Genomic DNA, 16,307 nt, shown 5'->3' on the forward strand with positions numbered 1-16,307 from the left:
AAGGGTCTTGCAAGTAAATTAGGTGCAGGCCAATGTTACCATGTTTTAGGGGGAAGAGCACATGCACCTTAGCATTGGTTAGCAGGGGTAAAGTGCACAGAAGGCCAAAAGCCAACAACAGTGTGTTAAGCAAAGGAAGGCAGAGGAAAGCATAACATCAGGGGTGACCATGTGTTAGGGGTCAGACGCTTTGTGCACTCGTTACTGGGATTGCTACTGTAGCATAGAGAATTGCTTGCTTGCCTTATGGTGACACACTTTTTACACGGTCCCTTAATGCTACTGTAGCATAGAGAATTGCTTGCTTGCCTTATGGTGACACACTTTTTACACGGTCCCTTAAGGAGGTGGAGTCTTCACAAGTTACCTCCTATATAACCCTTGGTTGGACTCGAATCAGGTGCTTGGCTTTCGGAGTTTTGAACCCTGGTCCACGCCCCTCTGTTTCCTGTCTGAGCGTTTGCTGTGTCCGTTAGGCTGAGGTCTACGCTAGCGGAGCAAACGGTGTTTCCTGTTTAAGTCCTCTGAACTTTGCCTGGAAGTTTGTGTTGGTTTAGAGGCGCTCCCTTTATTATGAGAGAGAAGTGTAGGAGTATTTAGTGCTGGCATAAAAAGACGCGGTGAGTTGAGTTTTCTTCATACCGCGAGTATCGTTAGCAGTATTCTGCTCTGCATTAACTCTCTCTTCCGTCCCGTGTATTGTATTTCTCGGCAATGCATTGTGGGTCTTGTAGTTAAGAACGGTGTCGTTCTGTTGCCTTTTCCCAATACTATCTGAGTGCCAGTTTGTACCCTTTGAATCCTTACGAGAAAGCTTCCCCTCTTGATAACTTTCACAAGTTACATTGTTTCCACACTTCTGAATCTTCCCGTAGTTTTAGAAGTAGTTTTGCGCGGCCGCGCTACTAGAAGTCCTGGGAGTGTAGTCAGACGTATACTTATCACGCTGCTTTGGACACTTCAGGATTCTCCTCTATTCCCTTATACCCTTCCCCACTGCTGAGAGATATAACAGTTATCCACATAAAGCCTGTTATACCCGAGGTAACTGTTTCAGTCACAGATTGTTACCTATGAATGAAACCTGCCATATATTGGGACGCTGTGGCCTGTAGCATGATACCTGTCATCTTGCTGAGTCATGCAGATATTCTTCTCGACTAAGGAGATGTTCAGTTGGTAAGAGACATTGTGTGGTGTGTCATTCATATTGTTAGCAATTGCAAGTCTCCTTTATATTCTATGCTAGGGGAGGGGGGCCGCTTGATTAATGGTATCTTGCTTGTTCTTTCTGTAGATTGTCCCATTCTGTTCCTGTGGCCACCGATCAACTTGGGGTTCCACACAGCTGCCTCTACCTTACCACCCCACATCTCCGTGGGTTCCCCTGTAGGCGAGCATTTCTTTGATTACGGCTCGCTCATAGTGGGGCTTTAGGAGTGTGGGGACTTCCTCGTCGCTCCCGTGGATTGAGCTAGCAGTCATCGTGGTGATCGGCAACACCATGCAGAGAGGGCAAGGTGCAACAGCTGTGCTTACAAATTTAGAAAAATAGAATGGTTAATACATTTATACAATTAAAGGAAAGTATGCTATTTATAAGAATATGAATTTATGTTTGGCATTCATTAATTTCTCTTTAGCATTTGATCCTGTAACCACCAAACTCGGTGTTTCAAACGGAGACAAAGGAGTTCCCACTGAGGCTTTTAAGGGTCTTGGAGGAGTTACATACAGACACCTGTTCTTCGTGCATGAAATGAATCTCCTAGGAAGATCCTCGTGGGAAAAGGTTCAAAGCAAGTGTGGATTTTTGGCACCTTTTTAGTTCATCTTCACCAAGAACTAGATAAAGGGAATTTCATCCCTTATTCTGTAATCCCCCAGGCATTACAGAATAAATTATCCTCATTCAAGCATTATTTTAAAACTCAGCTCCTGTTGATGATAAATGTGGCTAAGATTAAAATTATGAAAGTTTGGCAAATAAAAAGTTCAAATAATTTCTCAAGGAATATAACTAATCAACCTATCTAAGTAGTTAGTTGCACCTATTTAGAGAATGTACTGTTAGGGAGGCAGACTGGTAATGCCACTTCAGTGGGCAATAATTTACTGTGGTTTTTGGTTCCTTGGACAGACAAAAGATTGAAGCACTGCTCATATTTCCAAATACCTGAGGCTTATGATTAATGGGTTGGAGTGCTGTACCTGCTCAGAATATTCTATTATAAACTGGTGGAAAGCACTATATGTAACCACTATATAATGACAAGGAGGGGCTGTTCTCTAGAGGCTTTCCAACTTGAATTAAATATGGTGGGAATCTATATCGAAACCATACTTACATTTTGAGGAGGTGAATGCCATTCTTTTTGCTTCAACTTGCCACCATTGTGTCAGAAATGCCACCAACTGCTTAGTATTAAACATTGACCTAATTGTCTGTAGTATGCCCAGATACTGTTTTAAATGGTGGGTACATTAAAATAAGTAATTCTGACCATAATAATTGTATTAAAATTACAAAATATGGGGTTACTAGTCAAATATCTTCCTGCTAGAGTACAGAAATGTTATCTTACAGCTAATTTGGATATGTGTCGATGTATTTATTTTAAAATAAATTTTAGAACAGGTGGAATTCAGGTTGTAGATAAACTCATTGTTTTATGCAAGTTGAAAGTAAATCTTTTGTACCAAGAAAGAGAGAAGTAAAAATAAAGCAAGAGAGAAGGAAATAAAGAAATAACGAGGTAGTAGTGCCCTTTAAAAACAAATGGAAGCTTCAGGTTCTTGGCTTTTCCAGAGAATGTGAAGGGTCTGGTGGTGGTTGCTTCCTTTGGCTTATATTTTTAAACAGACATCAAAAGATTTTTGTGCAGGGACTGAGTTATATTTGGCATCATCTTAATCGGTTAAAATTGACATTGAGTAAATTATTTAGTAATACAATTCTTAAGAGAATTATCATCTTGAGTCATTGTGCACCTATGAGGTGATGTTGGTACCGGGAACGCCACACTGCCACGTCAATGAATAAATGCAAGCTTACATGAAGATACATTGAGGGCAATGGCTGGCCTCATCTTGCCTACAGTCCCTGAACACACAGCACCTCACAACTGTTTCAAAGTTACAACAAATAATCCCGTGCATTGTAATTCGATTGTGTTAGGCTCCGCCATATTAGGTACAGTAGCTGACGACAAATAAAAAAAAAAACATCCCGCTTTACTTAAAAGATTTGTTTCAGTGCGTGCGTCCAGACAGCGGCTTTGCAGAGATGCCAACAGATATTAAGGCAGGCTTTATGTACAGTTTTGTTCTCAAAGCTGCAAAAGACAGCATACAGTCGCAGCACCTGCCTCTTACAGATTTTTTTTACGTTACACATCAATGAACATATGTGCACTTGGCAGAAATGCAGTCCAAGTCCTCAACTGAGGTCAAAAAGACAGGTGCATGCAAAATAATCCGGGGTCTAGCAGAGCATATGGATTTCCTACAAACATACAGATGACATCCAGCTGTTTCTGAAAATCTCAGGCAAACAGGATATTTAACCCCTCCCTCATCTACTCCTATTCGGCCAGCCAGCTCTGGGCATCTCACGGACGGCTCTCTCTCAATAGCTGAAAGACACATCGCGGACTTGTTGGACAAATTTGCCAATGGCAAACAACTTTTCACACAACACATCCTTTCAATGCGTCACTTTTGTGAAAATCACTCGGTAAAAGATTTTAATTACTCTCTCGACCTTGCTCAACAGTAAGAAAATAATAGGAACTTGATTCAGCGATCAAACCTAGCCAATCCATGTCCATAATGCACAGATGCGACAATACCCCACAGCGTATCACCATCTTGACAGTCTACACATCAGCACCTGGGGCTTGTGTGCGAGTTGGTCAGAATTTGCCATCGCTGCTTAAACCCCTTTTGCTCAGGAATCGGAATTCCGAGTTTTGTGGTATTTCATCGGGTATTAACTGGTCAGCATTTCACTCTTTGCTAAATTTTGTCGGGTCCAACCTGCAGCAATTTATCAGGGGAGAAGTGTACATTTGGATTTTGGTGCAACGGGCACTAAAATCTGCATGTTATTTCTCAAAAAATAGGTGCTATCTATCTCACTCAATAAATAATGCTCCCCAGAGTATCGTTATTTATCGGGTGTGAGAAATAGCACCATCATCCCGATGAACTCTGAATCTGGACATTGGTCCTCAAAGTACATGTGTATTCTCACAAAGGATAAGACATAAACTAGCCACTCATAACTCACAAAGAGTTTGCCATGGGATGGCCACAAAGTGTGACAGCCACTGCCTTAGGCCCACTCTTCGTTCCAAAACATTATGAAAAGAACTATTGGGGATGATCCTAATCTGGACCTCGCTTTACTAAATCAGATCTCCTCTCAATAATCAATGCCAACTCCATTGCATTGTAGGGGGGGATTATAGGAGTGGAATTGTGAGTTAAATGCTTGCCGTTGACATCTGCTGTAATCAATTCTGATCCGGGCGATCTGACTGAACCTTCCCTACTGCAGAAGGCAGTACATTTAGTACTGTTAAATTGCATAATAGTGACACCTGTTATGTTCAGTGTGTAGAAACAGCAGGAAGGTGGCACAAAGTGCTATACATAAGTGAGATATATGGGCTAAAGTACCCCCTTCTGTACATTGTAACTAAGGGTGGGTGGAAAACTCCACTCTGCCGACAGAGTTCGTGGTGTTGTGCCACTCCGTGCTCTGCCTGGAGCGTGAGGTCCCAGAAAAACTTTGCAAACCACCGCATGGCAAAGTTTTTCTCGCATGCTGCTGGTCAACATTAGGTTAGCGAGCGAGAGAAAAAAAATTGAGAGCTACAACGATTCCCGCATAATTTCTCAAAGCAGGCGGTCACGGAAGGTCACTACTATTCACATTGAGAATGCTGCCGCAAGAGTAGAAAATCTACTCGAGCTACAAAAAGAAGCAGTGCCATCTGGCGTGCCGCCTTTCGTGCTTTGACAATGTGGAAAAAGCTCAAGTGCTAAGAATCAGCATGAGCAGCGTGTCGTGCAGAAATTGCGCCACTTATGTAACTCAGCGGAATTCTGTGGAGTAAAACTCTGCGAGTTCCACCCACTCCTAACTGTAAGGCATCAGGAGCGGTGGCTCATACAATAAACACAAATCTGTTTCTTTCTAGGTGAAATAAATGATTTGTATTCCTTGGACAGTCCTGCACTACTCATTCCTGCAGGATCTCTGTCTTGCAGAGAGTCATTCCTTGCCAGAGATAATGGGGATAGAATGTAGGCCCCAAAGCAAGAAGTGAGTTTGCTTTACAAACTGCTGCTGGCACAAAGACAGCGTTTGTACTCATGTCCACCAACTCCATTCACACAGTTGGAAGGCTCAATGACCCCTTGAGCACTCTTAAGTCACAATTTGCTTCTAATAACTTTTTATAAGCAATTGTGGGTATAATTTCTTTATTGCAGGCATGTTCTAGCATCCGAACATGTCTGTAATAAGAACATAAAATTCAATACATTGTAGAAAGATTTCACTCAACCACATGATATGTTATAATGAATCCACTGGACTGGCCATATTCCAAAGGTATTGTATTTAATTTGTGAGGTTTGCATCTCCTTTGCAACAAAAATTACAGTAAAGCAAATATTATATTTATTACATGGCTGAACTACATGTTGTGCATACAAACACTTTGTGTCTGATGTATCATTCCCCTTTGCAAACCATGGGTGTTCAACGTTGTTGGAAAGTGGGTTATTGGTAGGTGCAAATGTAGCAATAAGGCCACTAACACATGGTAGGACTCAGCATAGGTCTTAGAAAATTATTCCTATGCTCAACCCTTGGTAGCTTGGCTGCGAGCAGACAGGCATAACTTCGAAGACAGGTATTTAAAGCATTTAAAAACACCAATTCAGTAAATAATTAAGACACAACACATAATAAAAATCCAATACCAATTTATAAAACTAAGAAATATTGTTATCTTTAAAATGACACCAAAACGACAATAATCCAATATAGGGAACCGGAGATATGAATTTTCAAAGATTTAGCAAAATATAGCACTTAGAAGATTATAGCACCATATTGGGATACCTGCTCAGGCTAACAGCGATGGAGCCCTGGGCAGCTACAGTTTGCAACAGGTCCCGGTATCAGTTTCTACCTTCACACTTAGAAAATTTTCTGGAGCTTTTCTCCCGGAGGTCACTCAAAGCTCCAAGCCAGTCCGGATTCGGTGAGGGTTCGCCGGATTCCTTTCGACGAACTCCCGGTCAACTTCCCTGGAGCGGCCTTAGAAACTTTTTCTTTAGCGCTTCAGCGGGGCAACCCAGGAATCCAGGCCAACACGCGATGTAAGGCAGGCGGCTTGGTGTTCGCGGTTGCTCCTGGTCACCTTTACTACGAGCGGACTTAGAAACTTTTCTTGAGCTTTTTCCTGCGGGGTCTCTCGATACTATTCATGTAGCCGGATCCGGTGAGGGTTCGCCGGCTTCAGATTTCTTCTAGTCCCAGTCAAACTCTGGAAGTTGGACCGATGGAGCTTTTAGCGGGACGAATCTGGATGGCTTAGACGGCTCGAGATTGAAGGCACACAGCCTGGCTGGCCAGTTTGAGTCAGTCGCTCTATGGAGCTTTTTGCCAAAATTGCTCCAAAGTTCTTGAACTTCTTCCTGAAGTTCCTCCACGGGTCCCAAAGTCTCTCAAACTCACTCCAAGGGTCTGGAAGCTCCAAGATGGTCCTTGAAAGTTGAGGACTTTAGTTCCCACAATCTACTGGTACAAAACCCTTACAATCCACTGGTGGTTCTCCACATTGTGGATTTAGGTGGTGATGTTCCAGATGAGCTCTTTTAACTTGTAGCTTTCAGGGAGTCCACTCTTTAGTTCTTTTTCAGCAAAATAATCCAAAGGACTGTAGTTTCAGATGGTGCAGTTTTCAGACGTCAGGCCTTAGAAATCTTTGCACAGCAATCTTCTCAGCTTGGCAAAGTCTTGCTTCAGTAAGTTTCAAGCAGCAGATCTGGAGGGCTCTGCCCCTCTCGGATACTTATTCCAAGTTCTCTGGGTCAGGCAGGAGGTCACTCCTGACCAATGGAAGCAGGGTAACTCCTCAAAGATATGACCACATCCTGTAGAGTGTGGCATTATTTTGTCCCAGAGTGCATCAAATCTTCCACAACCATAAGTGCTGATTTTCCAGCAAGGAGGTAAGAGCTGGCTAAACATACCCCTAGGATGGCTAATTTACTTAGACTCAACCCCCTGCATCTGCTCATACCTTCCTTAATCCTACCATCTGCCTAAAGTGGAAAGTTCAGAGTTGTAAATGACACTGTTCTCTGCCCTCCTTTTTGAAGGACATAGTTTACGACTCCTCCCCCTGGTCTGGCATTCCTATGGAACAGCACACTGCCCGGCCAGCAGAGTTGGTTGACCCCAGGGGCTCTTTATCACCTCTTCAAGGCAGCCTGGCTAATCTACTTAACTCTGACCAATCAGGGCAGACCACTGGAAGGCTGAATCTGGATTTATTAACAAAAAAGTCGTATAACTTCTTGTATGTACACTTTAGGAGAAATTCAACAATATCATATTGTTGAATTTATTAATACCATGCGGGGAAGTCTTTGAATTGCACTTCTAGCCCTCTCCTATCAAGAGTTATTAATCAATAACTTCCTACCAGTGGAGGAGGTGTGTTGCGCCGCGGCCAGGGCGACTGACTCTGGAATCTGGTGATCACGGTTTGATCCCCGGCGGCAGATTAGCCCAGCACCATGTGACTCTGGGCAATAGCTTGCTTAATCTTCCCGACGGCCCCCAGCGCCTAGGGACCCTTACGGGTGATTGTTCGCACTTTACAAATGTGGATTATTAATATTATTATTATTATTATTATTATTACCACGTTAACCTATGTAGCAGGGGATTTGCAATGGGGCCATTTTTCCAGCACCAGGACTTACAAAAACATATTTTATAAGTACTTTGCTTATATATACAGGACCCTCACCCCATGTGACAACTAGGTGAGACTTTAGGGGTTCCGAATCTGTTGAAATATTACAGGTCCTCCCTCCACAGTGCTCCTAGCATCAAAGTCGAATTTGAGCAGCACTTTACCACAATGTAGGGAGTGAAATGTGAAATTTCACTTAACACAGGGCATATAAAACTCATTTCATAAGGGTGTACCTTAGAAATATCTGACCCCCCACCCCTGGGACACCTAGGGGAGACCCTGAGGGTTCCTAATATGCTACAACATTGTAGGTTATCCATGGTTAAGTGCCCCAAACCCCAAAGTCGAGTTTGGGCAAAATATACTTTTTAAAAGCAGCCCTAGCACCCAGAGGTGGTTTTAAACTGACCTCAGGCTTCAGCAGTGCACACATGCAAGTGCAAAAAGAGCTGCTGACCTCTAAACTGCTATGCCCTAGGGTACTGGGGACTTCTTGGTAGTTTCAATCCCCCTGCCCTATTATATACTAGGGGCTTATAGGGTAGGTCATGCCAATCACAGGGGTACCCCACCATACCATTGTGTACCCTAGTGTATGTAGGTGTTTTAACTGCATCTAATGGGTCTCTTTCAGCATAGCACTTGCCCTGGGCCTGGTTAGGCAGAGCCCAGGGTCAGTCAGAGTCAGTTACCACCAGTATCAGTCAGCAAAAAGTTGGAGGTTGCCCAGGGCACAGGATGACTTTGCAGCAAACGTGCATGCCGATTGCTTTGTGAATGTGAATGCATTTTGCAATACGACATATAGGCACACTGCAGGGATGAAGGCCTGCAAAGCCCAGTGGAACTGTGTCCCTCTATTTTATTTTAAAAGCAGTCTATGGCCATTAAAGCACAGTGAAAACATTGTGCCCGTTTAGAAAGACATCGGTGGGAGGAGACTTCAGTGATCCTCTGGAACACTGCCTTCTCCCTCCAAAACAGCTGACATGGTTCACAAAGGGGAAGGTGCACCAGTGAGAGACTTTCTGCTTTGTAACTTGGGAATCGGTAACCCTTCGGCGGTGGTCACAGTTGACGTCACAAACTATTGATACATACATTTACTAACCAGATATAAGAGGTGAACACCCTTTTCATAGCCCTGCGATCTGTAATTCAGAACGGAAAAACTGTACAAAAAAATAACAGTTTTACAACTAATACAAGTATATTAGGAAAGGTCTTCTGCAGTTGCAAACTCTATGATTTTAAAATTGCATCGTTTGAGCCCGAAAACGGCTTTGTACATCGGGACCAGTTTTAGTTAATCTTCACTTTTTACAAGAGCCCGGTATTATATCTTGGATATACTGTGTTGATGCCCATTTGGGTTTTCACTAAATTAAAGTGGATAAATACTCCTGAAGATGTGTTTTTCTCTCTGGTAAAATCTGTTAGAACAGGGGTCTTCAAACTGGGGAGCGGGCCCCCTTAAGGGAGGGGGGTCTCAAGTGATCTCAGGGGGGCGCTAGAGAAGGAGCATTACGCTGATAACAGTGCTTTGATTAAAGTGGAAAAAATGAGCGGGAGTACGCTTTTCTGTAATGGGCCATCACTAACATCTTTTGTCAAAAGGGAAGAGACCAGAATAGTATGTTTGGCAAACATGTATTTGATTATAATTTTTAAAATGGTATCAGAACTAAAACGTAGTGTTCGAATAAGTCTAGACATAGTCAATTTTGAGGAGAGGACCTGATTCTTTTATTTTCCACTGGGGGGAGGGTGCCACTACAAAGTTTGAAGACCACTGTGTTAGAAGGATAAGAAAACATGACCACACCAAGATATCATTAGGTGTGGGAAGTCGCATGGTTTTTTAAGAGTTCTTATTCCATAAATTGCAGATAGGGGTGTGCGAGCTTCCATTAATTTGCTTTCACATAAATGTGGAACATTTCAGGAACAGTATGCAAAACCCCACATAGTCACTTAAAATGTAACCCTGGCACTTAGCAATGTCTGTTATTGAGAAATGCATTCTGGCGGCTATTTTAAGTACAAGGATGCATTCTGCTGTACAATAACCGCACAAAAAAAACACAATTACTGTGAACCACAGACATTTCTGTTCTGGTCATTAATGTTGCTCTCACGTTTCCACACTATAATGTTACCACGAATACAAACTTCCCAAAATTATATGAATTGCGTTGGCGAAATTGAGATTTCACCTGGACCTAGTTGCACCATGATTGGAAACAGTTTTAACTGCAAGAAAACATATAAGAGCGCAAAAACAGAGGAGAATAAACAGGTTGTGTGAAAGGAAATCTATAGCTAAGAACATCTCTCCCCCTTTCCAGAAAAGTCACAATGTTGACAGGCTAACCTTTCACTGCAGCCCACGAACACGAGCTTATTAAGTAAAGACTACAAAGTCACTGCACGTCCATCCACCAAGACATTAGACTTCATTATACAGCGCGCTGACCTTTGATCTCATGCTGCGTTTCTTCCCGCCTTTTCTCCAGCTCCTTCCGGTCATAGTTTAACCTCTTCAGGCACATGATTCCATACTGTAAACTTGTCCTGTGAGGACACATTAATGAAACTGATTAATAGTGCATCAAAAAATTTTAAGCAAAATACTGATTATAGTTATACGTTACTTGAACCAATAATGTTCAAAGGTACAACACAGAGAGACTCAAATGCTTGAGGAGATAACATTTATCTACGAATATTTAGTTTTGGATACCGGACTTTTATCCAGTTCACTTATTTGCTTTGCGAATGGTTTCCTTCTCGCTCTGACCCCAAATTTTATGCCCAAACGGTGCCTGGCTGGTTGGAGCCAGATACAGAGAGTGCAGTGGAGGCTCCCCCATTGGGGTGTTGGGACGTCGCCCTACTGCTTTCTCGCGGTGCGAGAAGGCAGAAACATAAACGGTAAAAACTACCATTTATGTTTCTGCCTTCTCTAATTGCGAGAAAGCAGAAGTGTCGCTGTGCCTGGTTGGGGGCGGGAGGGTGGGCGGTCCTGCTCGAGGGCGGGGGGGAGTGGCTTACCCACTGTTGTGGGTACTGACTGTTTGGTCGGCCCTGCCCCCGCCCTCGAGCAGGACCGCCCACTCTCCCTTTTTCTCTACGCAGAGAAAATGTCCCTGCTGGGGCGCTCGCCTGCTGCGCCTAGCAGCCTTGTGATTGGCTTGAGTTGCGTTGCGTTGCGTAGCGGAGGGAAGCTGCCTCCTGGCTGCTTCCTGCAGCAGGAACACGCGGACCCACCAGTACAGCGTGGCTGGCCTGGAGCGGAGGCACTCAGGTACATACGTTTTCTTTATTGATTTTTTTTATTCCCCACCCACAACACCTCCTTCCTCAAGCATGCCGGCCGCCACTGAGAGAGTGCCCAACAATACATAGAAACAGAGCACTGGAGATGTAACTGCACACTGTGCTAATAAAAAGGCAGACATTCTATAGTGACATAGAAATCTAAATAGATAGGAGGACAAACGGAGAGACTGCTGTTGAGATACTGGTGAGCACCCAAATGCTTGCTGAATGCGCTATGATGAGCTGACTTCAAAGCTTTGCAGAGACTCAGGGGCTTTTGGGCTCCACGCAAGAGGATTTCAGACCAGACCCGAGCACTGAGTTGGTGGATGTGTGTGCACTGGACACCTTCATCTTGATGCTGGAGATGGTGTGGGTAAGCAGTTTTTTATTTCAACGCGATGGATCTTCGTATACTACGGGATCAACTCGTAGGTATCACCTGATAAGGGGCTGGTTTTCCCGTCAAATGGGGCCCAACGAGTAGCATCCTTACTCTACTTAATATCCTATGAGATGGGGTGTTCTTCATGACTCTGCCTCACACAGAAGGGATTGTTACTCCTATGTTTAATAAAAATGTCTGAAATGAGAGTAAAAGCAACTGAAATTATAAAGATGGATGCATATCAACCCAAGAGATAAAAACAGAACTCCCCATATGTCACACCATGTTTGAAGTGATAGATCCACTTTAACTGTTTCACCCAACATATTTATCCACAAATGCCCTGCTAAGCACCCTTACCTAATTATTCTCGTATTGTGCAATGTCCAACTAACACTGCATCCTCTAAAGTCTAACATCTCCAATATGACCCTGACATGCTGCGTGTCAAATGCTCATATGTGATACAGTCTTCTACATAGTAAACTACCTTGACCCATACTCCTCCTCTTCACTTTAATGTTGTCTATGAAACTTAGGTTAATCAGTAAGTGACCACAGCCACCATACACACTGTCCCTGTCACGTGGTGCCATTCATGTTGAGCACAGTTGAAGGTTGTCAGCACAAGGATTCAATCAACCAGACTCTCTCTTTTACACCTTCTCTAATAGCCGCAAACTGTCATACTCCTTTGAGAACATTTCCACTATAGTCAGTGCCCCTTTACAGCTCCACGTTGTAGTGCTTTACAATCGCGAGTCACTATTGCACCATTGATAACTTCAAAGAGGGTATACAGTTTATCTTGGAAGCACCCACCACTAATCCCACTTCTAGACCCTGGCAATTTCAACTTTGATTTAATTAAAGATTGTAAGGAAACTGGGTATTAGTTGTGCTGGATGAGAGACCTATGCATGTAATAGGTTCAGAAATGCCCACTCACTGGGAACCAAGCATCTCATTGTGGCGCTTGACTCTTTCAGGGTAGTGAAACTGAGCAGTCCAAGGCATACTTGGGGGAGGTGGTGTGGGTTAGTAATCACCATTCAATAGCACAGAACAACAGCACTCAATAAATGATTGTCTAGAATGTGCTTTTTCTTTAGAAAAGGAAAATTACATTTATGACATACCCACTACATAGTACTATGCAGTAATTTACAAATACACATAAGGTTGATGTGCATATCTTTGATTATACAACTTTTAATCTTAAAGCGTCATACCCCAAAAAACAAGAAGGACTATTGGCATTAAAGTTGACCACATTTACAGACCAAGTACCACATGATGTGATGCATCACTCAATCACTGACTTCAGTAACCAAATCCTATCTGCAGTCATTACAATTAATAATACATTGCAGTATCTGCATTCACTGAAATTAATAAAGCATTGCAACCTTTTCTTAAAAGCATTACTGTCAGCAATCACGTCATGTTAGACCTGACATCCTTGGAGTGGTTCTCCTCCAAACCTTTTTGCCTTCGCTCCTTCTGTTTAGGTGAAATTTGTGTTTGTTGGTTTTAGGACTCTGAATACTTTACAACTGCTAATCAGGGCTATAGTGCTTGTGCTCTCTGCCTTAAACATGGTAAAACTGACTTATACCTCAGTTGCCCTATTCAATGTACTTGTATGTTCCTAATTAAGGGGTAATACAGGTACCCCTGGCCTGTAAATGAAAGGCTATAAAGAAACAAGGGAACCACGCAAGTCGAGAGGGAACGAAGGTTTACAATGTATTTTTAAGAGACAATGGTCCCTTCCAAGAACAAATATATATAGCAGTGTTACACAGAACTACATTGCGATCTGTGTTGGTTTTCTCCAAATGGAAAAATGTGTTTATTAAACAAATAATCCATAAGAAAAAACAAAGTATAATTAAAAAGTGCAGTGGGTAGAAACGGGGTTGAAATCACCAGATTTCCAGACCTCTGGCATTTATATCCATGGTGCCTTCACATACATATTTCCAACAGTCACAATGGAAACAATAACTGGTGCGCCACATGAATCCTAATAAACCAATCAGAGTCAAGATGTGGAGGTTTCGATCCCGGCTAGAGTGAGGGGATCATCATCAGGACAGCAAGATACATTCCTGAGAGTTAGCAAGGGGTAGCAGTCTCCTCTGCCTGAAGAGAGACGGTCCGAGGAGATGAAGCCAAGTCCAATAGTACTGATCCCAACAACCTACAAAAAAACACGGCACATGTTATAGACAAAAGCAATGGGGTCACCTTAACCCCTGCCAAGGGTCAGCGGTCAGGGAATGGAGAGCCAAGTACTGATGTGCTGGCAGAAGTCACCTCTCAGCAGGTACCAGAACACGATACAAGGGAAGCCTGCTATAGTGAGATGGTTTATATAGTGCGATGATGCTGGAATGTGCCTTCTGCTGCGGAAGTCCGGGAGGGCCTGCAGCACATAGAGTGCCACCCACTTAATTAGCCCTTTTAACCCCCTTAGTGTGGGTGTGGGCTTATGGCCGACATTTGCACTACCTCGCCAGTGCATCTGTTAACAATTGCCGACACTTGGGTGTAGTGAGAAGCTGGGTTTCTGTTGCAGTAACCCCCCCACTTTTTGCCAGACTACTGATGCCCTTTGACTTGATGTGCCATGGATCCCTGCCAAATAGGTTCCCAGGGCCTGTGTTCTTTCCCCACAAGTAACCAAATTGGCATCTCAGGCCACAGGTCAGCTCTGGTAAATGGTACCACAGGTAGCCAGGGCACTGAGACCAGGGAAGACCTCTAAGGGCTGCAGCACTTATTGTGCCACCCTTAGAGGGCCTGTACCTTTACACACACACACACACACACACTGCCTTTGCAGGCTGCATGTTTTGGTACAAAACAAAGTGAAGAGTCGACATGGCACACATCCCTGTATGCCATGCCTACAAGCCACTGCCCTGGCATAGATCAGTCACCCCTCTAGCTGTATGCCCTATACCAGTGGTGAGGGTACAGGTGCATAAGCCCTGTATCCCTACAGTGTCGAAGTCCATTCCTAGACATTGTAAGTGCAGTGCTGCCATTAAGAGTATATGGTGCTGGGAGCTTGTCATTACGAACTCTACAGCACCATGACTACACTGAAAATTGAGAAGTTTGGTATCAAACGTCTCAGCAAATTAAACTCACACTGATGCCAGTGTGAGATTAAATGAAAAATGCACACAGAGGGCATCTTAGAAATGCCCCCTGAAAAACAACCAGCCTCTGGTGGGTTCCTTTACTGGTACACACCACCCTGCCAGCACAAGACATGTTTCTGGATCCTAGGGTGGGAGCCTTCGCTCACTGAGCCCAGAAACATAGCCTTTCCTGGGCGGAGGTGTTCACACCTCCTCCAGGCCAGGAAGAGCCATCTGTGGTAGGGGAGCACCAAAGGCCTGGCAGCCATTGTAATGCGACCCCCAGCCTCTCCTGCTATCAGGAGCAGGCCCCCTTCCTTCCTTCCCTCCTTTTCGGCAGGAAGACAGGCAGGAAAAAACTAGCCAGCCCAGAAGGTGTGCCCACCTCTGCCAACTCCACCCCTCAGGTGGGGGAGGCAAGGTGAAGCCCACTCTTTAGTGCCCGCTGTCTTGCAGATGGCAGACCCTCCTCAATCAGGATTAGGGATTGTGCTCACTCCCTCACGTGGGGTGAGCGCACCAAGGGTGTAGTCACCCTAAGGTCAGTAGCCCATTGGCTACTGACCTAGAAACCAGTAAAACGCCCCCTAAATACAGTATTTAGGGGTCAGCCCTGAACCAAGAAAGCAGACAAGAATAAACTACAAGAGAAGAAGAAGGACCAAACAGCCTTGCAGAAGCTTACAAGAGGAATACTCCCACTGACTTGGCCCCAGCCCTACCGGCCTGTCTCCACCTCGAACCTGCTCCTGCAAAATCCCAGCGTGTCCTGCAGCCAGCAACCTCAAAAACCCCGGAGGACCTGCCTGCCTTCAACCTCAAAGACTGTCTCCAGTGAACACCGGATTTGTTCATCTGCAACCTTTGGTTCCGGCCGGACACCGCGGATCTGCCCCACTCTGCACCCACCGTCCACGGCCCGAGCTCGGTGGGCAACCACCACAAGGAGGTCCCCCGGCGATCCTAACCAGAGATCCTGCAACCCCTGACCTGCCTCAAGCCTCCAGCCAACGCCTGCAGCCTAAATCCAGGAAGGTCCCCCTAACCGCAACCAGGAGCTGGTAAGAAGATCCGACCCCAAAAGGCACCCCTGCACACGTTGCCCCACGGCCTTCGGTGGCCAAACCGACGGTGCATAACCAACCCCCAAGTTCCCTCTCGAAGTGGTGGTCGCACCCAGAAAACCTTCTTCCCCAAGCCTGCAGTGCCTTTGCAAATCGGAGGTTCTCCATTGCAAACAACAGGGTGACCGATGTCGAAACAGCACCCTGCACCCGGCTGCCCTAGTGCCGCTGAGGGTGCATCTTTGTTGCTACGTTGTTTCCCCATTTGCCCTGAGCTAAAGTCTAGGAGCTGTGCTTGGCCTGCTCGTCAGCAGCCACCAACCGGAGGCCCCCTATCCCTCATTGGAAAACACTGGGCTGAGGGTGTAAC

At 44.6% G+C, this 16,307-nt stretch overlaps 1 protein-coding gene across 4 annotated transcripts in view; it reads right to left on the reverse strand.

Moving 5' to 3' along the window:
• The window catches only part of PPFIA4 (PPFI scaffold protein A4), a 3,163,248-nt gene that overhangs the window by 620,294 nt on the left and 2,526,647 nt on the right, over positions 1-16,307 (reverse strand). For all 4 annotated transcript variants that reach the window (XM_085600211.1, XM_085600208.1, XM_085600219.1 and 1 more), the window contains one exon: positions 10,486-10,583. In XM_085600211.1, the coding sequence (XP_085456337.1) occupies positions 10,486-10,583 (98 nt within the window). The remainder of the gene's footprint in view (positions 1-10,485; positions 10,584-16,307) is intronic.

Source organism: Triturus cristatus, chromosome 1_2 (genome assembly GCF_964204655.1).
Source record: "Triturus cristatus chromosome 1_2, aTriCri1.1, whole genome shotgun sequence".
NCBI classification, from domain to species: domain Eukaryota; kingdom Metazoa; phylum Chordata; class Amphibia; order Caudata; family Salamandridae; genus Triturus; species Triturus cristatus.